At 49.1% G+C, this 27,201-nt stretch overlaps 1 protein-coding gene across 2 annotated transcripts in view; it reads left to right on the top strand.

Moving 5' to 3' along the window:
* SYNDIG1 (synapse differentiation inducing 1) overlaps positions 1 to 27,201 on the top strand; it is a 102,930-nt gene that overhangs the window by 64,532 nt on the left and 11,197 nt on the right. For both annotated transcript variants that reach the window (XM_027559555.1, XM_027559554.1), the window contains exon 3: positions 6,219 to 6,356. In XM_027559555.1, the coding sequence (XP_027415356.1) occupies positions 6,219 to 6,356 (138 nt within the window). The remainder of the gene's footprint in view (positions 1 to 6,218; positions 6,357 to 27,201) is intronic.

Genomic DNA, 27,201 nt, shown 5'->3' with positions numbered 1-27,201 from the left:
TCCAGATCAGTTGTTTCTCAGGGGAGCCCTCCTTCTGGGTCATCTGGTGATTCCTGCTGGTTGGATTCAGGTGATGATGCTGTGGGCAGGGCCCCCACGAGGAGACATCTGCCTCCACATGTCCTGTTACCAGCTTGGCATTTCCGTGGGACACCTGACAAGCGGTGATCCCATCCCCTTTTGCAAGTGGCATCTGCCAGGTGTCTCCCAGCCAAACAGCATTTCTCTGGAATTAATAAACATCTTGTGAGGAGGTGCTATGCGAGGATGGAGCACCCCACTTAGTGCTAGCTGTTCACTTACTGGTTTTAACATTCTTTACAAGCTCCTAACCTCATGGCTCCTTTCGTATTCATTAGCTGGGCATTCATCCATGGGGTAGAGTTTTCCCTTCCCCCATATTTATTTATTTACACATTCATTGCTTCATACAGACTGGACCATTGATTGTTAGTTTATAGGTTCCTGTCCATCCTTACAGTGTTCATGGTGTGTTTATTCTCTTTGTTACAGGTTAAACAGCAGGTGCCCCTTCTGGTTGGCTCTGTGTCCTTTTGACACAATTCATCATCTCTTACCCATTTTATCATCATTTCCTGTGCAGCGAGCTGTCCCAGCTCTGTTTTGGATTTGGCAGCCCTGACCCTGAAATCGGTCATTTCTTCAAAGTGCCCTGGTTCCACATATTGGAGAACCGTGTTTAGAAACCGATGTCTAGGTACTGGGTCTGCTCATCACCTGGGAGTGGGTGTGTTGTCCCAGGCCCTTTCCACAGACTGAGCTGGAAGAAACATGTAGCACATACATACACAAGCACATCTGTGTAACCGTATGTGTACACAGTCCCTGTGTACACGGACATACTTATTTTTTTAATCTATTTATAGATAGATGGAAACTAACATCCTCAGTCTAATCCAGTCTGCTCACATCAGTATCACACACTCTTTTTTCAGCTGCTCTTTATCCCATGGGCTGGACGCCTCACCGTTTATGTAACCACTGTCCTTTGAATGAGCGTTTAGGTCATTCCCAATATTTTGCAATTACATACAAGGCTGCAATGAATAACCTTGAGCATGTGTATTTTTCTATTATCGGAGGTGAATCTTCAGGATAAATAACCTAGAAGTGAGATTATTGGGCCAAAATTCAGCACGTATTTAATTGTGCTGCACATTAACAGATCTGCTTCCTAAGGTGGCACCAATTTGCATTCAGCCAGCCTGTGTCCCCACAGCCTAACAGACAGGTTGGCTGATTTAGGTAGAACACGGTACCTTCATGAGGTTTGGCTTCTCCTTTCTTCAAGCGAGGATGGACATCATTCCACTTGGATGAGACGAAACCATCAGAGCACCCAGGCCAGGAATTTCAGATGCTGACCCTGCACTCATGTGACTCTGAGAGTCAAGTCCTAGTTCAAACCAATCCCAACCCATGGTGCCAAAGCTACCTTGGACTTTCCACCTGCAAAGAGTAGGGAACCCAGTGGGTAACGTGTTATATCTCTCTGACAGGTGTAACATAAAGGGGAAGAATAAGATCTAAAAGGGATGAGCATTGCTTTATGCAATTACATGAAGCTCTTACGTGCAGAAAGTCACACACGCAGAAAATCACACTGGGCAGGAAGCTATGACAAACCTAGAGAGCATATTGTTTTTTACTTACAAAAGTTATATTTATACATCTAGTAGGTAAAGCAAATTACACCCATTTCAAAATACATATTTAAACACACATCTGAGTACCTTTCAAAAGGCAAGAAGTTTTTAAGAGAACTTCAGTTTAACAAACAAAGCTAAATGGGGAGAATTTAAGTTTGCACTTGACACAGTATTTAAACAAAACCAAAGGGCTAAAACTCAGTATTTAGACAAAGAATGCAGTTCACTAGTCACTAGGCAAAGAAAATGGCCCATAGCAGATGGCACACAGAATGTCCTCCAAAGAGATATCACTTTGCCAACAAAGGTCCATCTAGTCAAAGCTATGGTTTTTCCAGTAGTCATGTATGGATGTGAGAGTTGGATCATAAAGAAGGCTGAGCATTGAAGAACTGATGCTTTTGAACTGTGGGCTGGAGAACTCTTTTGAGAGTCCCTTGGACTGCAAGGAGATCAAACTGGCCAATCCTAAAGGAAATTAGTCCTGAATATTCATTGGAAGGACTGATGCTGAAGCTGAAACTCCAATACTTTGGCCACCTGATCTGACTCACTGGAAGAGACCCTGATGCTGGGAAAGATCGAAGGAAGGAAAAAGGGGACAACAGAGGATGAGATGGTTGGATGGCATCACCGACTCGATGGACATGAGTTTGAACAAGCTCCGGGAGATGGTGAAGGACAGAGAAATCTAGCATGCTGCAGTCCATGGGGTTGCAAAGAGTCAGACACGACTGAGTGACTGAATAACAGCAATAGTAGACTCGTGGGGCAGTGGTGCCATGCTGGTCAGTGTAGACCTGGGCACCTCGGTGGTCTTAACCCTCCGTGGCCTGGTGGGTCTGACCTGCGTCTCAAGGAGTTCCAGTGCTGTGCTGAGTTCTGATCTGCTCCACTGGCTGCTCCTTGGGCCCCCGATGCAGTGTCTCCAGGTGGGCCATATCCCACGTGCTCCATGTGAGGATGAAGGACGGGGGAGCCCCACCTGTCAGCACGTCGTCTCCTTTGTAAGTTTCATCACCAATAACCTCGCTTCTTGTAGGAAAAACTAGAAATGCAAAAAGAAAGAAAAAAAACCACTGATGTGCCCCCTCGTCTGGAAGCAGCTTAATTTCTGACATTTTGGAGGAAATATGACTTGTTCCACGTTCTACCTCTTTCTTTCCCTCGGTTATTACAAGCGTCTTTCCAGGGCAGTGAATAAGTACCTACATCACCATTTTCCATGACTGCGTAGAAAAGTCCACATGGAGTCCTCTGATTTTGCTGTTTTGAAGCAGTGCTGTCGGGAGCACCATGCAGACTTCACAGGAATTCCCGATTCCCAGTGTCTCCTGGCCTCTGCCTCCCAACCCAGGCCATGCAGAGATGCTCCCCCGAGCAGAGATGCTCCCCCCAGCAGAGATGCTTCTCCCCAGCAGAGAAGGCCAGGGGATGAGGGGGCAGTGGGGGCCCAGGGAGCTACTGTGGGGGTGAGGCCTTGAGAGAGATGAGTGACAAGGGGTGCAGCCCCCTGCACCCTTGCACCCTCGTGTCCATGCTCACAGGGCTGATACGTGTCCAGCCGGGCTCTGTGATTATCCTATGAAATCTTCCCAAGGAAGAAACCTCAGGGGCAGAGAACCAGCTCTCTGCATGGAGGTCACGGCTGAAGGCAGACTGCCTGGCCACGGGGAGGGGGTCCAGACCCGCTCTGCCCACTTGAAACATCTGTTCCTCCAGCCATGTGGATGGTGAACGCCTTTGGATGCTTGCATCCTGCCTTGCACATACTCTAATCTAATGACCAGTGAAGAGGATTTTCAGAAACAGTTGCTGTGTGTGGCTCGTGTCTTGGTGGTGGCAGTTGTGTGTTTTCTCTTCTTGGTTTGTGGGTGTCCCTGTCACCGCCCCAGACCCCCACCCCCGTCTGATGGCACAATGCCCAGGACCAATTGTATCTACAGCAGTGCTGCTGATGGGAGGGAGAATGTACAGAGAGCTGGGCTGTTTTTGTCTGCCCTGTAATTTATCTGAGTTTTTAAAAACCAATTTTAATCAAAATTGACTAGTTGTTTTGATGCCATGTAGCCACAACTTTGTAGTTTACAGAAGTGGCTCCCTTATACTCTAAATAAAACTCTGGGAAGATTTTGAGGGGTGACCCTTTACATGGTCTTGTCATCAGAAGCTGTTTCCAGAGAGGGGAGTTGAGGCCCGGGCATCTCTGTGGGGTCTGTGGTCACAGCTTGCATTGCACTACTCTTTGATTGGAGGACTTCCCACTGACCCCTCTGGCCGCCGGCCTCCCCGTCGCCACCGTGAAACTGAGCAGTCAAGAAGTGGTCATCAGAATCCCAGGGCGGAAGGGTGTGGAGAAGACACCCCAGCTTCAGACAAGAAGCCACTGAGGCCAGTAGGGTTGGCAGATGACCAGACACTGCTGTTCAGACAGTGGAGAGCACAGAGGTCCAGGGTGACCTGGCCAGCTGGCCAGTTCTGTTGTTTAGGGACATTGTAACCTCCCAGAGGCCAGGGTGTCTTTTGCCAAATAGAAATAACCAGAAAAATAGCCACAGCTGCTATTTCCAGAGCTGCTGTGAGAATCCAGCCAGCCCACATATTTAAACTCATAGTAAACTAAAACAAAACCTAAAACCTCCAGGGAAGCCCAAAGCCTGAACAAGTACCCACAATCAGAGATGTCAGGCAGGCACCAGGATTCCCACCTGCATAGACTGACCTGTCACGTGACGCGCATCCTCTCTGGATCTGTCCTTCGGCCCCATCCTCTGTGTCTCTCCTTGGCCCTCAGGTCCTGCCGACTGTGGGGTCCCTTCCCCAGACCCCATGCAGAGGCCCATCAAGGGCAGCATGGCAGTTCCAGCCCAGTGCTGAGGTTCCTGGAGACCCCACCTGGCCTCCCCATCCCGGATGGAGGGTTCTGGCCTCCCTGCAGTGGGGCACATGTGCGTCTGCCCACAGCCCTCAGTCCCAGACCCCGCCACATGTGACGCCTCCGTGGGGCTGCTGGTTCCACCTCTGCAGGAGTGAGGATGGGTGTCCCCCCTTCCCTTTATTCTTTGGGAGGCGATGCTACAGAGGAAAGGCAGGAGCTCTGCAAACCTGGCCCAGCGGAGGGGAAAGGGAGGGGTACTGGGGATCCGAGGTGTGTGTGTGTGAGCATCTGGATGTGTGTCTGGGTGTGTTTGTGTATGTATGCATGCGTCTGTGTGTATCTGTATGTGTCTGCGTGTGTTTGTGTGTCTGTAACCGTGCGTATGTATTCGTGTGTGTGTGCATGTATCTGTGTGTGTGTGTGCATGTGCATGTGTCTGTGTCTGTATGTGTCTGTGTGTATGTCTGTCTACGTGTGTGTGTGTAACTGTGTGTGTCTCTGTGTGTTCAGATGTGTGTTTGTGTGTGTGCATGTGTCTGTGTGTGTCTGTATGTGTCTGTGTGTTTGCATGTGTAACTGTGTGTGTGTGTGCATGTGTCTGTGTGTATCTGTGTCTTTGTCTACATGTATGTGGGTAACTGTGTGTCTGTGTGTATCTGTGTCTTTGTCTACATGTATGTGGGTAACTGTGTGTCTGTGTGTATCTGTGTCTTTGTCTACATGTATGTGGGTAACTGTGTGTCTCTGTGTGTCTCTGTGTGTTTAGATGTGTGTGTGTGCATGTGTCTTTGTATATCTATATGTGTCTGTATGTGTGTCTGTGTGTGTGTCTGTGTGTGTCTGTGTCTGTATGTGTCTGTGTGTGTCTCTGTGTGTTCAGATGTGTGTGTGCATGTGTCTGTGTGTATGTTTGTGTGTCTGTGTGTGTAACTGTGTGCATGTGTTTGTGTGTGTTTGGATGTGTGTTTGTGTGTGTGCTTGTGTCTGTGTATATCTCTGTGTGTGTTTGTGTCTATGTGTGTGTTTGTGTGTCTGTGTGTGCACATGTGTCTGTATGCGTGGAGGGCAGCTGGGTGCTGGGTGGACAATGTGTCACCCGCTCCCACCCCGGGGGCCCGGGAGAAGGTCAGTCCTTGCCATTGGGGTGAGCCCCTCCCCGTGTGCCTGTTTCCCCCCCAGACAAGACACAAACAGTGCAGCAGGAAGCTTCCTACACAGGCACAGTGGAGGCTCCGATTTGCAGTTTTATGTGCGTTTGATTAACCAAAACAGGAGGGACACCGGGGCTCAAGACCAGGCCCACGACATCCTTATTTAGGTCACAGTCTAAGGAAAGAAGGCATTCAAGGCAGTGTCCTGGCCCCAACACCAGTCCTGCCTCGTCCTGAAACCAGGTTGATGTCCTAGAACAAGGAGTGGACTCCACACCCCGCCTGTGTGCTCCCCCCAGCCCCAGTCTCCAGTGGACACCCCGCTGTCCACACCCCATCCCAGAGGTCCACTGGGCTGTGGGTTTAATCTCCCTGGAACAGCCCAGAGCCCATCCTTGGGTCTTTCTCTTCCTATGGGGGATGGCACTTGCCGGGCAGGCTTGCTGGGCCTGACCCCCACGTCAGTGATGGTGGGAGACCCATGCTGACCCTCGTCCTCCCGTCCGTCTCTCCCGGCAGAGTGACTACTCCAGCGACACGGAGAGCGAGGACAACTTCCTCGTGATGCCCCCGCGGGACCACCTGGGCCTCAGCGTCTTCTCCATGCTCTGCTGCTTCTGGCCGCTGGGCATCGCCGCCTTCTACCTGTCCCACGAGGTAAGGCCTCCCGTCGGCCACACGTATGCAGCCAGTGCGCCCAGGCTGGCGAGGACGGGGTGGGGTTGCTGCGGGGGAAACCTGGTCTCAGGGGCCCAGCCTCACCCCAGCAGACCCGGGCGCATCCTCAGAGGGCGGCCGGGGGGGACGCGGCAGGTTGGGATCCGGGCCTCCGAGCAGACACTCATGGGGTGCCAGCAGGACCGACCCTATGTTGGGAGAGTCCGTTGGAGCACTGGAACAGAGGCAAAGTGGGTTCTGTTTTCTCTGTGAAAGGCTCACACATAAAATAGAGTCCCGTGGCATGGTGCCTGTGCACGCATCCCAAACAGCCTGTCTCGGCCAGTAACTGGGCCCTCTGTCCAGTGGCAAGGCTCTAAGAGAGTCAGTTCCTGGCCCTTTTTCATGGCCAACCTTCTCCTTGTGCCTTCATGGAGCCCAGGTTTTAAATACTTCCTCTGTGTTCCTGTCACTCAGAAACTATCTATATTCCCATTCTTATTAATCAAAGGAAGACATGTACTTGTCAATTAAAGAGGGAGTTTCAGCCTCACGCGTTATCCCCACCAGATGGGGAGAAAGGCAGCCCCTTCTGTTGCTCCAGAGCCCACAGCGTCCTCAGGGCACCTGGGGCTCCCTCTCCAGTGTCCGTGGCTCTGAGGCCGTCCACCCAGGCCTTATGCTGGAAACGTTCATTCCTCTTGCTTTGAGAAGGACCCTGGCCTCTCACTGCTTCTTGCTGTTGTCTGTCCCAATTCAGTGTGTTGGGTGAGAGTGCCTTTGTGTGCTCCTGTGTCCCCTACCCCGCTTCCCTGATCCTACAAGGAGTGAGGAGGGAGAGGAGAATCCACTAGTGGCCCCCAAGGGCAGCCCCTCTTTGCAAGGAAACCAAGAGGCCCCAGAGGCCCTTCCAGGGGAGCGTGGTGCGGCCGCTGCTCTGAGATCTTGGTCGCAGAGGATGGACGGATGTTGGGAAGGGTGATGGAGCCGTCCTACTTGGCCAGAGTTGTGCCCAGTGGTTGTTCCACATCCAGCTTTGGCCTGGAGGGTCTGTCTGAGCATCTCTTTGGTGAGTTGGTTCTACACACGCCAGAGGCCCCTACTCTGGGGTACACAAACCCAGGCTGTAGAACTAGACTCCCGGCCATCAGGGGCCTGGGGGTGGTGAGTGGAGTGAGTCTGGCAGCTCCTGGGCCCAAGCAGTGGCCATGGGTGCTGCGTGCACCCAGGATTGGGACACACAGTGGGACCTGGACAAAGGCACGTGGGCAGATGGGGCCTCCAGAAGACCTCAGGCTCAGAGCCCACCACTCCGTGTCAGTAGCACCCTGATCCTGTGTTCCTGCATTACAAACAGGCAAGAGGGTTCCACCAGGTGAAGGAAGGTCCAGGAGAGTGGAGCCAAGGGAAGCCAGGTGTGACGTCAGCGCCCTCTGCATCCAGTCCTGACACGTCCAGGCCAGCCTCCTGTCCTGGCCTGCTGACTCACCCTATCCCCTGCAGAGGGTGCCCTCCACACTAGAGCTGTGTTTTAATTGTCAAATTGTAGAATGGGACCAATATTTTTACTCTGCAAGTGAACATTGGTGTCACCTGCTAGCAGGGGCTGGGTGAGCCCTGGGTAAGCAGAGGTAGGGTCCAGGACAGATCGCCTACAGACCAGGTCGTTCCTGATCTCGGCTTCTCTCGGACCCTGGGGGAGGCCTGTCTCTGGAGCAGGGCAAGGCAGGCATAGCATCTTTGTCTGAAAGATGGTAAATACAACAAAAATCCAGCCACAATTGTGGAGACTGGCATTAGATCCTTCTTCTCAGGTTGGGAAGATCTCCTGGAGAAGGAAATGGCACCCCACTCCAGTACTCTTGCCTGGAGAATCACATGGGCAGAGGAGCCTAGTAGGCTACAGTCCATGGGGTTGCAAAGAGTCAGACACGACTGAGCGACTTCACTTTCACTTTCTCAGAGAGTAATGTTATCCTTCACACCTTAAGAACCTCCTAGACCCGGGCCTGACCAGTCAGGATGTTTAATACCTTCAGTGGAAAGGATTCTGATCATTTATTAACAGCAAATGTGCTGCCCACATTCTTGGAGTGAAGAGCAAGTGTTTGGAGGCCTGAGGGATTGTCTTCACTCTTGGAATAAGAGGAGGGGCTCCGAGGTCCCCCGCTCTCAGCCCCTCTTCTCTTTGTGCTGTGAGCGTGGATTGCCCCTCAAGGAACATGGTTCCATGGGAGCTTGTGGCTGAGACCCGGGCACTGCGGGCCCGGGAGGCAGGCAGCCCCAGGCACCCAGCGCTCCAGCCCAGCCCTGAGGCCCCAGGCCTTCTGCCCCTAACTCTAAAGCCCGACTGCAGACACTGGAAATGGGAATTGTCAGCACACACCTGAGTCCCCGGATGAAGGGGCAGCTGGACGGAGATGTGGGGTCTTTTCTCCAACAGATTTTATGATTTGAAAAAGGCCGTAAGAAAGTATCAGTGAGGTGGGCAGCGTCTGCACCTGCCAGGTCCCGGTCCGGGTTAAACACCCTACACCTGCCTTCTCAGGCAGTCCTGGCCAACAGTGTCGACAGCCTCAGCGGGGTTAGAAAGTCGTGTTGTCTGGCTCCACCGACCTGCTCCATCAGAGCCACCAGGGTGGGGTGTGGACCCTGCATTTGAACAAGCCTCCCTCGCTCCTGAGGCTGCTATAGTCTGAGCTGTTGCACACGCATGTTCTCTCGGGAAGTCCGTGACAGGGCACTGCCCTCACATCGCTTGGTGGCTATGGGATCAGGGAGGGTGATGGCATCCCAAGGCAAGACCTGGCTGGCAGTGGGCCTGGCCCAGAGCCACGCCCGGAGGAGGCAGCGAATTGGAACTGACAGTGTGGAGGACTCGGCGTGGAGGCCCAAGTGTAGTATCTGTCCACAACTTCATTTGCTCCAGTGCTAATCATTTGATCCAGCCCCCAGCGTAGGCACCAAGGAGAGAGGAGAATGTTATGTGTAGTTTTGGTGGGTTCACCAAGGAACCGATGCTCTGAGTGATGTTGAGGGTGGAGAGGAACCTAAATTTGCTGAGCGATGCTAGGACCTAGTTGATGTGCTCACTTTGTCTTATTTAATCTTTGCAATGAGTCTGAAAGCTGGGAATTTATTATCCCCATTTTATAGGTGAAAAAGCTGAAGTTTCAAGGGATTAAATAATTTCCTGAAATCAGAGATGTAGCAAGTATGGTACATGATGCATATATCAATGTTTCTAACCCTCAAAATCAAATTTCCTGCAATATAACTTTTTAAGACTTTTTTATTTTATTTTTTGGCCATGAGACATGCGGGTTACCCAGCCAGGGATGAAACCCACACCCCTGAAGTAGAAGCGCAGAGTCTTAACCACTGGACCACCAGGGAAGTCCCCTCCTTCCCCTACCGCAGTATAACTTTGACTTTTATCTGCAAACAAAAAATAAAAGCACAGTTCTCATGTCTAAATCCATTGTCCCCACTTGCTTAGAGTGTGTTACAGTGAGGAAAAGAACCCTTCTAGAAGGGACTGGGCGTTTACCTAGGTGCCTTCACCTGTGTGGCAGGTTCGAGCTTGAGACTGGAGCTGGAAGACCCTTCCGTCCCCCCACCACCCAGAGGCCCTGAGTCTGGAGCCAAGGGAAGCCTGAGGGCTCCGTGCGCTGTGTCTGCCTCAGGCATTGTCTACACTGAGCATCTATCATGTCCTGATTTCATTTCATTTCACAAAATGTTTCTTTCCTTTATTATCTGCACTATTATAACAATAATTAAATGAGAAAAGGGAATTAAGAGCCAGATTATGAATTTTGTGAATAGCACCAGTGCTTAAAAGTATTATTTAATATTTCATAAAGAATCTGTAGCTGTCTTCCGCAGAAGACTTGTTGCATCAGCAGAAGCAGAAATCTGTATTTCTCTCTTCCCTTAATTACTTATGCAGAGAATGTGTTCCTCTTACAACAGGAATATTTTTAATTAGCAAACTGAAGGCTTGATTGAGGAACTTAGATTATCTGTCATCTGAGTTCCCATTCCTTCCGGCACCAATTGGAACTCGTCCTGGCTCTTCGGGCGAGTGGTCAAGTGCACTGGGACATACAGAACAAAGCCCATCAGAGCCTCATTCAGACTCAGAGAAGTGGCACCGCCATGTGAATAACGGGTGGAAAGCCCCAGGCCCGGCCCTTCGAGGGGCTCGCATGTGTGTCTGATACAAACACATGCACACCCATTTTTCTGTTTGGTCGTTTCCTAAAGATGAACCTCGTGGCTTACAAATGTGGTGTCTCCTGAGGGTGTCCAGACACAACCAGGAGGAGTATGCCACGACAAAGATCAAGTCAAGCCACCAAATACTCTGGGCACACGCCCTACTCAGGTCTGTGGGAGCCAACACAAACCCCCCACCTCGGGCCCCCTGGAGGCAGTGCCATCCTCTGAGCTACCCGCAAGGAGAGGCTTCCATCAGTCATAGACTGAGGGCGCCCCACTGGAGGAAGCCACAAAGACAGAGGTGATTTGAGGGACCCGGGAGGGCAGGGCAGGGCCCAAGAGCCCTGAACACATACTGCAGTCGGTCTGTTAACTGAGGGTTTTTGAACACACGCTGCAGTCGGTCTGTTAACTGAGGGTTTTAAACCAAAGGATAAAGATGGGAAATAAAACAGGTGTCAGAGGGCACCACCCAGAAGCAAAATGCTCTGGAATAGTCAACTCAGAGCAGAAAATCCTTCCACAAGAAAGCGAGCAGATGTGTCAGGCACTGTGGGCCTCTGTGGGTTTCTGCTTTGCACCCTGGGGGTCGCTGGAGACAGATGGAGGGAGACGGGGCCTTTCACCTCCCTCCACCCCCCCACGTCAGCCAGGAGCTTGGTTCCAGCAGAGTCTTGACTGGCAGATGCCGCAGGTGTTTTGAGGAGCTGTCACCTGTCCATCTCTAGCCATTCATCTCACCAGAGGGACCGGCATTTCCACGCTCTCCCAGCTAAACCCTGTCACAAACAAGGACAGGTTTTTGAAATGCTCTTGTTTGTTCAAAGCTGTGTGCTTGGAACAGGTGCATCACGTAAAACTGGACCCTTATGTCCTCCCTGCACTGAGTGCTGTGGTTTATTATCATCCACAGGTCTGGAGTTAATGCTTTATGTATGTCACCATGTCCCTTTTTTTGTCCTCAAGTTCGTTATTCCCAAATGCCTTCTGATTTATAGGAAGTAGAGTACCGCCGGTGACTGCATTGGTAAGTTCTAGCAGACTCGGAATTAGCACAAGACCCGGTTTCATATATGAGAGTCCCAGGTCCTCTAACAGAGCTACCATCTGGTTCAGCAAGGCAACAAAGCACTGGTAACTAAATACTAAAGCCATGAACCCTCTAGAGTCACAGGGAAGGACCTGGCAAGACCCCCTTCCAGTCTCAACAGGTGTGGAGAAGCAGGAGTGACCAGACCACTTGGGAAGGAAGGCAGAAGGGGTGGGAAGGATTTGGACAGACCAACCTCTTCCCCTCAACCACCAAGGTTATGGTAAAGGAACTACTGGGGCTGCAGGAGTCCCACCAGGCCCGGGATTGGTGTTGACTTTGCAGAAGTGGAGTGAAAACATGGCTAGAAAGATAGCCTAATATATCAGACGGATATATTTTAACCTGTATCTCCCCCTCCACCCCTCCCCCCATCCACCCCTCCACCTCTCCCCGTCCACCCCTTTCTCTCTCTTCCTCTCTCCCTCCCTCTCTTCCTCCCTCCTTCCCGAGCTCTCCTCCTCTGTCGCTATCTCCATCTCTGTATGTATATTTAATATGCTGATTGTAGCTTCCGAGAGCTGTTTTGCAACTTCTGGATCTAAACAATTCTTTATAAATATTAATGATCCGGTGCAGCCAAGACAAACCAGATTTCTGATCTATTTTTCTTCCTCTGGGATGCATGCTGGAGTTGAGTCACTGATCTCAGCTTGTTTTGGTGGATAAATGAACAAACGCTCTTGTCTGTTCCGTTCCCTGGAGTGGGTTAGCTGAATTTTTTTTTTTTTCAGTTATAGGATATGTACTGTCTCAGTAATTAGTGTCCTGATTTTGTGCTTATTTGTTCGGAGCAGAGAACCCCGTGTGTTGATTGTCCAAGGGCAGAGCGCCTGCAGTGCACGGCAACCTGGAGTGAAGCGCACAGCGGGTGTTACATTCTTCCCTCTGGCCTCATGCTCACCTCCGATTACATTGCCGAATGCGTGATCTTTTTGCTTTGGGACTCTGGGATGGTGTGTCGAAAGCTCTGAGGACATAGCCTCTAAAAAGGCTGGTCTTTTCTTTCACCTCTTCTGAGATTGAGGCTCTGCATGTGTCCTGTGACAACTTGAGAAATAAACAAACCAAACAGCTGTGGTCTCAGGAGGTCTCGCCTCCGTGCAGTGGCCCGTGACCTCCATGGCCCAGCTTGTGAAGGCTGAGTCCAGTCCAGCCACATTCAGCCAAGAGGGCCCTGGTCTGTGACAGATGCCAGTCTCAGCACAGGCATCTCCAGGCCCAGCCACAGGGGTGGCTAGGCCACTGAGCCATCTCACAGTCCGTAGCACGAACGGACTGGACAGTACCTCCTGTGTCTGGACTCACGATACAGTGACGTCAGCAGGACATAGAAATCTGGGGGCCATTGTGATGACTCACTGCTCGGTGAAGTCCGCCGAGTGGACTCTAGTGGCAATCAGGGCCATTGTTGGTACATCTCTGACGCTGTGATGTTGCCATTAGTGGAATTTAGCCTTTTGCACTGAAAGACCCGTCACTGGGCTGCGTCACCCAGGAGGCCGGCTGTACGTGGATGTTAAAGGTCCTGATGACGTTACACGGGTACCTCGGGCGTAGGAATTGGTGCAGCGAGAGGACGGGACCTCGGCCCCTGACTCAGGGTTGGGCTGGGGCTGCTGCTCTCAGCAGGGCTCCTCTTTTCTTGCTTCCTTGATGAGCTTTGGCATTTTCTGGTGCTTGAGAGTTGCATGAATCCCAGACACAGAGCTTTAGAGGATGCTGAATTTAGAGCTGGAAAATTACCTTGAGCACAGCACGTACTGTGACCTGCAGAGCGTGTGTGGAGCGCTCCTCGTTCTTATTTTTCCTTCTCTCCTTTTAGATGGGGGATTCTTCATCCTTAACCTTTAATTTTATTTAAATTACAAATAAATAGGAAGGAGTCCTTGAAACAAAACTGCAGCCTGTGTTTACATGGGTCTAAGCTTTTTGCCTCACAGTCATGTCCATGCACATACAAGGGCGGGATCGAAGGAGCCCTGTGTGCCCAGCCCAAGCTGGTCGGGGAGAGCCGTGGGGCCAGCTGCTTTAAAAGTAAAGGAAAGATAAAGAAGCAGGGAGTTCTTAGGTGATGTGATGCAGATGGCTTAGGGGGTGCAAGACGCAGCAAGACGTGCAGGTGGAGAGTGTCCTTTAGAACTGGCCCTGCACTGGGGGCAGAGACATGCAGGTGATGAATGTGGCCCTGGGCCCCTCCCATCCCCTCTCTGGCACAGCTGGGGTTCTTCAGGCAGCTCCACGGTCTGGGGCCACTTTGGCTCATCTCAGTCCCAGGTGGATAGTATCAAAGCCCCAGCAATTGCCCTTTCCATCCAAACTGAGTGAGGTGTTGAAAGCCAGCCTGAACCCCAAAGCTTCCCCACTACCCACATTCTGCCCTCACCCCACCCCCTCCTGCCACGACCTCTGCCCCATCCCAGGCCTGCACTGCCCACCACCAGACCGGGTCTCTGGTGGTCCCCTTTTGGTCACTAAGAGCGTCAGAAGCTTCCAGGCTAGGTTTACGGGCACACAATTCTGGGAACAGGGACTTCCTTGATGGTCCAGTGGCTAAGACTCTGCGCTCCCAATGCAGGGAACCCGGGTTCCATCCCTGGTTTGATCCCACATGACACAGCTAAGACCCAGTGCAGTGAAACAAATAAAAATAAATAGATAAATATTTTAAAAGGGGAGAAAGTACTGAGAACAGACTGGCAGTACTTTGTGGTAATCCCAGGAATCTAAGCACAGTGAAGTCATGTTAAGTCCATCTTGAGACCCTCCCCCTGGAACTCAGTTCTAAAATCAGTCTCTGCCTTCCTGAGATGACTGCATCATCTTGCCCGGTCCTTAGAGGTGTATGAAGTGCCTTGCATTCCTCTGGAAATGACAGGCAGCCTTTCAGAACCACAGTGGAGCTTATAAGCAACGAATGTTTGTCCAGCGCCCTCCGTGTCCATGTAAGACGTCCTGGGCCTCGCCCGTCGGGGGCACTGGGAGTGCATCTGTGCCCGTCACGTCGCACAGGGAATGCGTGCTGATCCAACTCAGAGAATACACCTGATTGCTCTGACCCTTAAGCTGGTTTTCAGATAACTGGCAGGTGTCTCACAAGGACCGCTCACTGTGAAAGTCAGTTTATTATGCATGAATTTCAGATCAGGACATGGGGGGCCAGAATTCGGCTGACCCGCTGGAGTCTGAAGGAGGCTGGAGCCCCCGGGGCGACAGGTACCCTCAGGGTGCGTGGCCTCTCTTCCCAAAGCTGTCCTGGGGCTTACCCGGGGAGGCGGGTGCCCCGGGTGCAGGGAAGCGCCGTCCGCAGCCTGGCCTTCTGGAGGCACGTGTGTTCATCTGCGGCGGCAGGTGCAGGAGCAGGTGGCTTGGTTCCATGGTCCGAGGGCTGTCTCTGCCCCAGGTCGGCTCCCGTCACCAGTCCAGGAGGAGAGTTTGGAATCCGCTCCCAGGCCCAGACCTGGAGGTGCTCAGGGTGCTCTGGATGCCAGCGGAGAGCGTTTTCTTTCCTCTGTGGATAGATGCAGCACTGGCCCACGTTCAAGGTTGCAAACAGCACACAGATGCCCAGGCCTCCCTGTCTGCCTCCTGTCCACTGCATTCACTGGGCTCTGACTCCTCGCACCCTCCGGGTACCAGCCTCGTCCTCACCACTCCCCCGTCAGCCCCTTCACCCGATTCCTGATCTCATGGCCCCTTTTCTGAGGCCTTCGCTGTCCCAGCTCAGGACCCTGTTTCCAGCGCCTCTCCTCTCGGGGCCCCATGTGCGGATGGGCCCAGGCTGGTCCCCAGCTCACAGGCCTCAGTGACTCCGCAGCCCACAGAATAGCAAGTGCCCCCCACCTGGAGCCCAGAGCCCCTTGGGCCCGGACTTAGGCGTCTGACCCCCAGGACCCCACAACTCACCCCTACAGCATCACCAGGCCCCAGCACCTCCCAGGAGGCCTCTCTTGGCCCAGAGGACCTCTCAGTGTTCACAGCTCTGTGCGGGCACACTGTGACCCTGATATGCAAGGGGGACCATCAGGGAAACGTGCCGGGCATTTCTGGCTGTTTTGTTCCATGGCTCCCACCTCATTGGTGTGGGGACCGGCTCTGAATGCAGGATTCACAGAGAATCAGGCCAGACCCACACTTCACCAGCATCTGAAGAAATACAGTCCAGGAAGAGAGGACTGTAACTCGGGAGTTCTGAGCTGTAACCAGATGTACCTGTGGGTCCCCCTGCTTTGTCCGAGTCTGTCACATCTGTGCTGACAGCTGCAAGGCCGCTTGATATCAGTAACAAGGAAATACTGCCCCGTGGATATTACATCTGTTTATCATCAAGCTGATAAGCACCTGATTGTTTAAATGCAGACAAGTTCCACTTGCCTCCATTCTTGGCATAAGAGCCTTTCATGAGAAAGGCCAGTTCTTTCTGAAATTTCCCTGTTATATCATCACCCTGAGACCAGGGAGACCCAGAGTGACTGGGTTCATTTCCCTAGATAGCAACGCTTCCCCAGCAGACAGGAGCTGTCTGGCTCCAGCCAAGAGACTAGGGAGGGCTGCCTTTACTCAGGACAGAGGACTTAGCCCTTTGGTGCCAGGACAGGATCAGGTGTGCCCTAAACACCCCAGCCATCTAATCGGGAAGACTTTAGCCCTTTGGTGCCAGGACAGGATCGGGTGTGCCCTAAACGCCCCAGCCATCTAATCGGGAAGACTTCGACCCCCACCAGAGCCCATCTGCTGCACTTGTCTCCCAGCAGAGAAATGGGACATCCCAGGCACAACGCGGGTGCCCCACAAGCCATAAAACTGAAGAATGGCCCGGGCGGCAGGACATAAAAGTGCTCTTGGCACAACCTTTATGAACCTGCAAGATGATTAACTTTATTTCCCAGGAACTTAACAGAATTCAAAATCCAGGGGAAGGCTTCAAGCAGAATCGGGCTTAGCTATATTTCTAAATTTATCTAAACTCAGAGCTCTTCCCCTTAGCTCCCAGGATAGAATTATAATGATAGTCTGTCGTCAGAAATCGTGGCAGAAGGGTTTCAGCTCACGATGGGCTGTGGACGGATGGGGGGCTGCCTCGCTGTCCAGTCAGCTGCATCTCCAGGGTGTGCTATTTGTGGTCTGTGGCCTAAATAGGAGTCTAGTAAACACACTCCAGTTGTCTGCCTGGTTGGTGTGAAGACAGAAACAGGGGAGCAGGTCCAGGAACAAGGGGCCTGAATGAGAGAGCTCTTCCCCAAGTCGCCCGCTCTCCTTAACTGAAATGAGTTCCTGAGCTGAGGCGATGCCCTGATGGGGACAGTGAATTCATTGAGACCTTGGGAAACAGCTGGGAAATGGGATGAGAAGGGGCCACTGGCCTTCAGGAGACAGTCAGGCTTCCTCAGTCCTTCTTGGAGGCAGTCCATGAACAGATAAGACAGACACATGGTTAAAGTCCTCGCTGACAAGCTGTCAAGGAGGAGTCCTGCTCACCCATTTAAATGCTCGCAATAGAGTTATTTATTACAGGCAGATGAGTATAGCCCAACAGGCGTGTCAGGGAAAGAAATGAACAGAAGGTAACAATACCTTAGGAGAAAAGTCCTAGAAAGCATGGATGCTCAGACATTTCCACTGCAGCAGTACTGCCCCCAACGACTTCTTCTGTCCCATAGAAGTCAGTGGCTTATTTTTTGAAGAAGTTCTTTCAGTGGCCTCTTTATCGAAGTCTTAATGACATTAGTACCTTAAGTAGGTGAGCAGCGTCCTTGTGATATTTTAACATCCATTTAGTCAGCCCCCCTGGCTCTGTCCATCATGCTTCCCCACAGTCATGTGACGCTCCTTTAAACATGGACACCCTAACACCAGGGGATGTAGCCAGGGGGGGACACTCCCATGGAGGCCGAGCACCGGGAACCCCCTGAGCCCGCTTGTCCTGTTCACGGACCCACAGATAGAGGTCCTCCGCTCCAGGGCCTCCCCTTATAGGTGGCTTTGCTGGGGACACAGGACGCTGTCATCCCCACATACCATCCCTGAGGTAGCACCCACTTTTGTCCCCACCACCTCCTCTCCCCAGAGTCCTGGACATCCTCTTTCAGCTCAGGAAGTATGGACAGCTGGGTGGTCTTCCCCTCCCCACCCTCTTCCCCTAGTGGAAGCATGCGCATGTATACGTACACGCTATGTCACTTCAGTTGTGTCTGACTCTTTGTGACCTCATGGACTGTAGCCCTCCAGACTCCTCTGTCCATGGGATTTTTCAAGTAGGAATACTCGAGTGGGTTGCCATGCCCTCCTCCAGGGGATCTTCCTGACCCAGGAATAGAACCCATGTCCCTGTCATCTCCTGCATTGAATGGCGAGTTCTTTACCAGTAGTGTCACCTGGCGGGGGCAGGGGTTGGGGGCTGGCAGGTCCTAGATTCCACCAGGGCAGGCAGACAGGCCAGCAGGGTCAACCATGGGCTTGTGGGAAATGAGTTCATAGTGATGTTCACCAACTTCCAACTGAAAGTTAGCATTTCTCCCCATTGTGAATATGGCCCCTAGCCCCAGATGGTCCTGGTGGAGCCCTGAAGGGGCTCCCAAAGGGGCCAGAAAGGTGGTCCTGCAGCATGGCTGCGGGTCAGAACCGGGACGACAGAACCGAGGGCTGAGCCTAAATGTCCTTTTCTTGCCAGGGTCACTTCTGGCCCACATAGTATGCTCCTTCCAGCCTGTTGTTCTGCCAGCCCAAAAGCCCCAAGGAGAGAAAGACATCATCCCATTATCTTCATATTTCGCTCTCATCTTTGAAGCTGGCAAAAGATGCTCTGTATGAAAATGTCCCTTCCCGCCGTGCGTAATGCTAATGTCTTCCACATAATAAAGCTAATGGAATATGTTACACGCTGGAAATAGCTGCAGTGACCTTTCTTCTTTGTAGAAGACGCTCTTACTTCTTTCCCTCTCTCTCCTTCCCCTCTTCCTTTGCTTCCACCCCGTACCCCCACCGGCGCCCAGCTTTTGCGTGTCAGCTTTCAGGAGCATCTTCCAGAAACAACAGCAAAGAGAGTCATCAATGACACGGAGGAAGCCCTCCTTTCCTCCAGTTACGGCCTCTGCAAAGTCCCAGATTCTTCCAGGAGGAGGAGCAGACCTTGGGGGCATAGCTGGAGGTGCAGGTCACACCTGAGCCCTGGGGCCCTTGTTTGAAGCCCCTGTAACTTAGAACTGCCAGAGGGTCTACAGGGAGGCTGTGGTCTTAGGTTTATCACTTTTTCCAGCTTTATTGAGGTATAACTGACAAAAATTTAAGGTGTATAATATATCACTTACACTGCAAAAGTGGAAAAGTGTGTGTTTAGAGCAGGCATCTGAATTGTTGGAACCCTTAGCTGAACTTGACCATTCCTGGTGGCTGGGAAGGACCTGGACTGGCCGGGCCTCTCTGAGCTGGCACCCCGGGCCCCCCGGGGCCCACGGTCCCTTGTCAGGGTTCAGGCTATCCTCTCGGTGCAGCTGTCGTTAAGTGAACGGAAGGTGGCAGGTCCCTGCATGCACGCCATTCATCGGTGTCCTTTCCTCCTCGGCTTCTAGGAGGTGATGAGAAAAGCAAGACAGAGGTCAGCCAGTTTGTACCTGACCCAAAGGTGGGACCCAGCAAAAGGAATTGTCTGGAAGGGGTGGGCAACAGGGAAGAGTGACATTCAGACTAGCCTGTTGTTTCTGATTCCTCCGCCAGAAAGGCACTTTCCTCCAAAAGATTTTTCTTGTTTCTTACAATGGAGAGTGGAGAAGAGGGTGGCGAGACTATTGAAAAAGACTGCTTCCAAAAGGGGCAGACACACCAACGAAAGGAAAAGCAGAGGGACTTCCCTGGCAGTCCAGTGGTCAAGACTCTGCCTTCCAATGAAGAGGATGCAGGTCTGATCCCTGGTCAGGGAGCTAAGATCCTACATGCCTTGGGGCCAAAAAACCAAAACAAAAAGCAGAAGCAATATGTAACAAATTCAATAAAGACTTAAAAAGAAATAAAGTGAAAATACTTTTTTTAAAAAAAGGAGGAACAGAGAGAAAGTCTGTGGGCCCAAGACAGCTCTCCCCTCTCTCCTCTATCTGCCCTTCCTGTGCTCATGTCCACCGACAGTCTCACAGGAACTGGCCTTTACGAGGCATAAATGGGGCCATACATGTGCACACACACACGTGAGTTTAAGGACCTTACCCATATACTGTGCTTGCAAGGTTTGTAAAGTCAGAGAGATATCATATTGTCACTGTGTAATAGTCTAGCCTTTGTTGTCATTGTGTTGTTATTTAGCCGTGTCCGACTCTTGTGCGACACTATGGACTGTAACCCGTGTCTCCTGCATTGCAGGAGGATTCTTTACCACTGACCCACCATGGAAGCCCCAGTCTAGCCCTTACTGGCTAACTTTTCTTATTTAATGAGCTTATCTGACTACAAAGCTCCAAAGATAAAAGGACCATATCCCGGGCAGTGACCAGAACACGCCTGACCCCGAATCCCTGCGGTGTGACCCAGCCACACTTTCATGTCTAAACTCACAGAGGGTGGAGTTTCCAGTGCTAGGGCAGAGGAGACATGACCCTGAGCCTTCTGCAGGGTTTCAGACCCTGCAGGGACCACAGAATACTGGCAAGTTGAGGCCCCCAAGTCTAAGTGGACTCATTAGACGTGCGCCAAGAAATACGAGGTACAAACCCCAGCCTCCCCAGAGAAATGCCCCAAGACTTCTACAGAAGGGGTGAGTCCTGCTGCCTCAGGGAGGCTGGTGTGGTCTCCTCAAACACTCGCAGTCTCCATGCCCCCTGCCTGGTTCTGCAGTGAAAGTGTTTGACACACCACACCTGCCCCTGGTTTTCTGAGAAGCCTCTGCCTTTTATTTTGGGTGCCGATCCAGTCATTTCTGCAAAGCCAACCACCCTGCACCTCTAGGCATAAAACGACCTTATTTTGGGGGGCTCCAAAATCACTGCAGATGGTGATTGCAGCCATGAAATTAAAAGACGCTTACTCCTTGGAAGGAAAGTTATGACCAACCTAGATAGCATATTCACAAGCAGAGACATTACTTTGGCAACAAAGGTCCGTCTAGTCAAGGCTATGGTTTTTCCTGTGGTCATGTATGGATGTGAGAGTTGGACTGTGAAGAAGGCTGAGCGCCGAAGAATTGATGCTTTTGAACTGTGGTGTTGGAGAAGACTCTTGAGAGTCCCTTGGACTGCAAGGAGATCCAACCAGTCCATTCTGAAGGAGATCAGCCCTGGGATTTCTTTAGAAGGAATGACACTAAAGCTGAAACTCCAGTACTTTGGCCACCTCATGCGAAGAGTTGACTCATTGGAAAAGACTCTGATACTGGGAGGGATTGGGGGCAGGAGGAGAAGGGGATGACAGAGGATGAGATGCTGGATGGCATCACTGACTCGATGGACATAAGTTTGAGTGAACTCCAGGAGTTGGTGATGGACAGGGAGGCCTGGCGTGCTGCGATTCATGGGGTCGCAAAGGATCGGGCACGACTGAGTGACGGAACTGAACTGAACACCATGCTCATGGTTGGAATCCAGGATGCACTATGGGAAGGCCTGTCTCTGCTCATTGTGTCTGGGGTCTCTCAAGGCCGGGACATCTGTGGCTTCGTCACACCCACGTCTGGGCACTGATGCTAGCTGTTGGCTGGGACTTCACATCTGTCCACAGGAGCACCCACTACACAGCCTTTCCATGTGTCCCTCCATGTTGGCTGATCTGACCTTCCTCATGGCGTGGCAGCTGGACTCCCAAAGTGAGTGTCCCACAATACCAGGACAGAGCACGACACCTTGGTAAGACCCAGTCTCCGAAGCCATGCCGCATCACCACCACCAGACGCTGCCAGCCGAGGCCTTGGTAATGGTCCACCCAGACTGGTGGGAGGGAACATAAGAGTCACAACTCTAGAAGATTGTGAGGAATGGAAAACATCGCAGCTACCACCCTGGGGAAAATACAGTCTGTCATAGCTGCACTGACAGGGATGGAAGAAAATCAGATACATAACACTGTGATACTCTTAGGTTCACAGGAAATGAAATGAAAAAGGATAGAACAGCTTTCTTTCCTAAATACTATATTCAGAAAGAACACATGAAATTAGCAAACCCTCTGAAACCTAAAATGCCTTCTAGTTTATGAGGTCATGGCATTATTACAGTAAAAAGTAAAGGGTATTTTTACTCCAACACAATTATACTTATCAAATGCAAGTTGGCACGCATGACACTGATGATAAACACTTTGCCTAGTGAAGACAGAAGGGCTGAGAATCTTGTGAATTTTCAATTAGCAAACAGCACTATGCTGGTAAGGCTAAATGACAGTATTAAATATGCTAAATGATTTCTTCTGGCTGTGCTGGGTCTTCACCGCTGCTCGCAGCGAGCAGGGGCTACTCTCGAGTTGTGGGCATGGGCTTCTCGGGGTGGTGGCTTCTCTTGTGTGAAGCACAGGCTCTAGAAGGCAGGCTCAGTAGTTGTGATACAGGGGCTTAATTGCTCTGTGGCACGTGAAATCTTCCCAGACCAGGAGCTGAACTCACATCCCCTGTTTTGCCAGGTGGATTTTTAACCACTGGACCACCAGGGAAGTCTCTACATGATTTTTAAAATAAGTTAACATATTTCTTCAGATATCTACAGCCTTCCAGTATGTGTGTGTAGGGAAAGAAATAGAAACTGTCTCAACAAAAGACACTCATGTTAAAGCGTTTATTTATCTTCAACATGCATCTCATTTGTGATTCTAAAAGCAGAGTACTAGGAAAGCTTGTTATATTTACTTTTTCACTTAAGTAAAGAATTTATTACATCATAAGTGCCTTGTGCTTCAAAGGTTTGAGCTTGGCTGAGCACACCAGTAAAACCGATTTGGTTCCCTTGTGCTGTTAAGTGGCCATTTACAAGATGTATCCTCTCAGATTTACTCAAATACTGCATTTCTAAGTCGGCATCCTGCTTATTCATATTTTGAAATAACTCTTTTGTGATTTGGCTTCATTTCCCTTTGTTGGTGGGTCTGCTGGGGTCTCATTACTTCCTATGTAGTCATAGCTGATGCTGGGTGGTCTCTGGCAGGCTTTTGATGTGGGGAGCGATCTTACTCTGGAGGAGGGACAGAAAGATCATGGAATTCATTCCTTTTTGTGGAATACACCCTGACCAACTGTGTGCTCTAGTTACAAGACGAGTTCATCCCTCTTTGTGGAGTACACCCCTGACCAACTGTGTGCTCCAATTACAAGACTTAGTAGATCAGAGAGCTTTCCCTCCCCCACACCTTTCCATCTTGTGGATTTAAGCTTCCAGCATGATAACCATGGATGTGAGTGGGAGGCATGAGACATATACTCTGTTTAAGGAGCAGGACACAGGGAAGTCCCAAAGCCAAGAGGAAAGACAAAAATAAGGACATTAGGGTTTCCCTGGTTGTCCAGTAGCCAAGACACAGCTGCCAATGCGGGGGGCCCGCGTTTCATCCCTGTTTGGGGAACTGGATCTCATATGCCACAACTAAGACCTGATACGGTCAAACAAGTTAATCAAAAAATTAATAAACAATTTTAATAAGGACATTAGAAGACTGTGAAGTTTTTGGTACAACAAAATTCTGAGCTATGACAAACGTCAAACACGCTCCACGTCTGGCCAGATTAACATAAACACTCACTCAAAAGGCCTGTTTGCTTTAATATCTACTTCCCTATAAAGATGTCTATCAACAGAAGATCACAAGGCATACTGGATGTCCAGAAAAGTCTGAAGAGACAAAGCAATCATTAGAATCAAATTGATTATGGCTCAGATGTTAAAATTATCAAACAGAGGATTTGAAATAACTGTGTCCAATATGTTAAAGGGTCTAAAAGAAAAGGTAGACGACGCGTGAATATCTGGGTAATGTCAGCAGAGAGATAAAAGCTAAAAGAAGTGCTAGAAGTGAAAACCAGTAACAGAAATGAAAATGTTTTGTTGGTAGACTTGATGCAGTTGAGAAAAGAATCAGTGAATTTGAAGATGGGCCAAAAGAAATTACCCAAACTGAAACATACAGTGAAAAAAGAACATCCAAGAACTGTGGGCTGTGAGACCACAGGAAATGGTGTAACACGTGTAATTGGAATACCAAAAGAAGAAGAAGTATTTGAAGAAATAATACCAAGAGTTTTCCAATGTTAGTGACAAATCACTGTTCCAAGAGGCAGAGAGAGAGCATCAAGCAGAATTAAACAAACAAGCAAAAACCAACAACAACAAAACCTACATGTATTATATTTAAAGTGTAAGAAATTGAAAACAAAGGGAAATGTTTGAAGATTCCCAAAAAGGAGAATAAAACACCTTACCTACCAAGAAACAAGGATTAAAAATTGTGGCCAAAGGACTTCCCTAGTGGTCTAGTGGTTAAGACTCTGAAGTCTCAGTGCAGGGGGCCCACGTTCAGTCCTTGCTCAAGGAACTAGATCTCATAGCCCTCAACTAAGAGTTCTCCTGCTGCAACTGAAAATCCTGCTTGCTGCAATGACAATTGAAGATCCTGCCTGCCACAGCTAAGACCTGGCACAGCCATATAAATAAATAAGTAAAAATTGAAAAAATAAAATCCCTCCTTTAGAAAAAAAAAAGTTGTGGCTGACTTCTCTTCAAAATCCGCATAACTAAGAATATGAACTCAATCTTGAAAGTGTTGAGAGAACAAAACAAATAAACAAAAACCTGCCAACCTGGGTGTATATCCAGGGAGAATATCCTTCAAAAGTCAAGGATAAATAAAAATGATTTCATATAAACAACTGGGGGAATTCACTGCTAGCAGACCTGAGGTCTAGAAAAACAGTCAAGGTCTTCAGGCATCAGGAAAACAACATGGGTCAGAAAACCGGATCTACATTGATTTAAAAAAGAACAGCAGAAAGTGAATAAATAAAAGTGAGATATAATTTTTATTTTTATTTTTCTTAATTTATCTAAAAGAGTGCTGCCTGTTTAAAGCAAGAATAGGAAAAAACGCAGTAATAGTAACCATGTTCTGGCAATTAGGGAACATGTAAAAGTTAAAAAGTGACAATGGTTTTGAGAGAGTGAGAGGAGTGATTTGGGGAATATTCCATCATAAGGTACCAGCACTATACTTGCAACAACATGGTGCTGTGTTTCAAATAGTAGGCTTAGCAGCTGAGATATGAATTTTAAAAGGAAGTATAAATGATAAGGCAATAGAGGAGGTAAAATGGAATCACAAAATGCTCAGTTAAAACCAGACAGGACTGAAAAGAATGAAAAAAGAAATAAAGCAAAGCAAGAATATACAAAGATGATAAATTAATTCAATTATATTGTGTGTGTGTGTGTGCATATGCACTAAGTCACTTCAGTCATGTCCAACTCTTTGCAACCCTATAGACTGTAGCCCACCAGGTTCTTCTGTCCACGGGATTCTCCAGGCAAGAATACTGGAGTGGTGGCCATGCCCTCCTCCAGGGGATCTTCCCAACCCAGGGACCGACCCATGTCATCTGTGGCTCTTACATTGAGGCAGATTCTTTACCGCTGAGCCACTGAGGAAGTCCTCAATTATATTAATAATCATGTATATGTTAAATGATTTGTCTAGTCTAAACACGCCAGTTAAAACACAGAGATTATCAGATTGGTTTTAAAAAAATGAGATCCAACTATATGCTGTCTACTTGTAAACTATATGCAGTCTACATTTAAAGAAACTTTTATATAAAGCCTAGACAGATTGAAAATACTAAACGCAATGATATGGGAAAAGGTATATACTATGCTAACAAAAATCAAGATAAATCTGGAGTATCTTATGTTAATGTCATACAAAGTTGACCTTAGAACAAGGCAGATTATTGAGAATAAACAGGTTATGTCGCATAATGATACAGGGATTGATTCTCCAAGAAGAAATAACAATTGTAAACTAAAGTGAATGCACTAACCACAGAGTTGAGATATGAGGCAAAACTACAGAACTGAGAGAAGAAATAGATACAATTATAGTTGGAGACTTCAGTCCCCTCTGTCAGTACTTGATAGATCAAGTAGACAGAAAATCAGTAAAGATATAGACAACTTGAACAGTTCTGTCAGTCAGCCAGCACCGCCAAACCCATATGCTTCTGAAGAGCATATGGGGCGTTCACCAGGATAAGCTGTACCCTGGACCAAAAAACAGTCCTTAAACATTGTTAAATATATATTAACACATACATATGGAGTCTAGAAAAATAATATAGATGATCTTATTTGCAAAGCAGAAGTAGAGACACAGATGTAGAGAACAAATGTATGGATTCCAAGGGGGAAAGGAAGGGAGGAGTGGGAGGAATTGGGAGATTGAAATTGACACATATACAGTACTGTGCATAAAACAGAAAACTAATGAGAACCTCCTTTAGAGCACAGGGAACTCTACTCTGCTCTGTCATGACCTAAATGGGAAGGAATCCAGAAAAGAGAGGTTATATGTATACATACAGCTGATTCACTTTTCTGTACAGTAGAAACTAACATAAAATTGTAAAGCAACTATTCTCTGATTAAAATTGATTTTTAAAAAACTTTAAAGAAAAAAATATAAAGTTCATTCTAGAACACACAGGAATTAAAATAGAAGTCAATAACAGAAAGGTAGCTGGGATTTCCTGAATACTTGGCACTTTAAAACTATGCTTCTCAATAACCCGTGGGTCAAAGATATCTCATGGGAAATTTAAAGATATTCTGAACTAAATGAAAATAAAACATTAAAATGTGTGGGATGTAGTTAAAACAGTATGTAGAGAGAAATTTGTAGCATTTAATACATATATTAGAAAAAGAGAAAGATCTAAAATCTATAACCTAAGGGGCCACCTTAAGAAGTTACAGAAACAAGAGTACATTAAAGCAAACAGAATGAAGGAAATAGCTACAATTAGAGGAGAAATCAATTAACACTGAAAATGGGAAAACAGAGAAAATCAACAAAATCCAAACCCAGCTCTTTGAAAGAAATCAAAAAGGAAAAAAAAAATCAATGCAATTTGAAAAAGTCAATAAAATTCATAAACTGCTGCTGCTGCTGCTGCTAAGTCGCTTCAGTCATGTCCGGCTCTGTGCAACCCCATGGACTGCAGCCTACCAGGCTTCTCCATCCACGGGATTCTCCAGGCAAGAACACTGGAGTGGGTTGCCATTTCCTTCTCCAATGCATGAAAGTGGAAAGTGAAAGTGAAGTCGATCAGTCGTATCCGACTCTTAGCCACCCCATGGACTGCAGCCTACCAGGCTCCTCCATCCATGGGATTTTCTAGGCAACAGTACTGGAGTGGGGTGCCATTGCCTTCTTCATAAACTGCTAGCCAGGCTAACCAATAGAGAAAGAACGAAATTACCTGTACCAGGAAAGAAAGGGTTGTCACTACTGATGCCCTGGACTTTAAGAGAAGAATAAGAGATTTCAACAGATTGAAGAGTTCTGTGCCCATAAATTCAGTAA

This window comes from Bos indicus x Bos taurus, chromosome 13 (genome assembly GCF_003369695.1).
Source record: "Bos indicus x Bos taurus breed Angus x Brahman F1 hybrid chromosome 13, Bos_hybrid_MaternalHap_v2.0, whole genome shotgun sequence".
NCBI classification, from domain to species: domain Eukaryota; kingdom Metazoa; phylum Chordata; class Mammalia; order Artiodactyla; family Bovidae; genus Bos; species Bos indicus x Bos taurus.
This window is presented reverse-complemented; position numbering and strand designations above follow the sequence as displayed.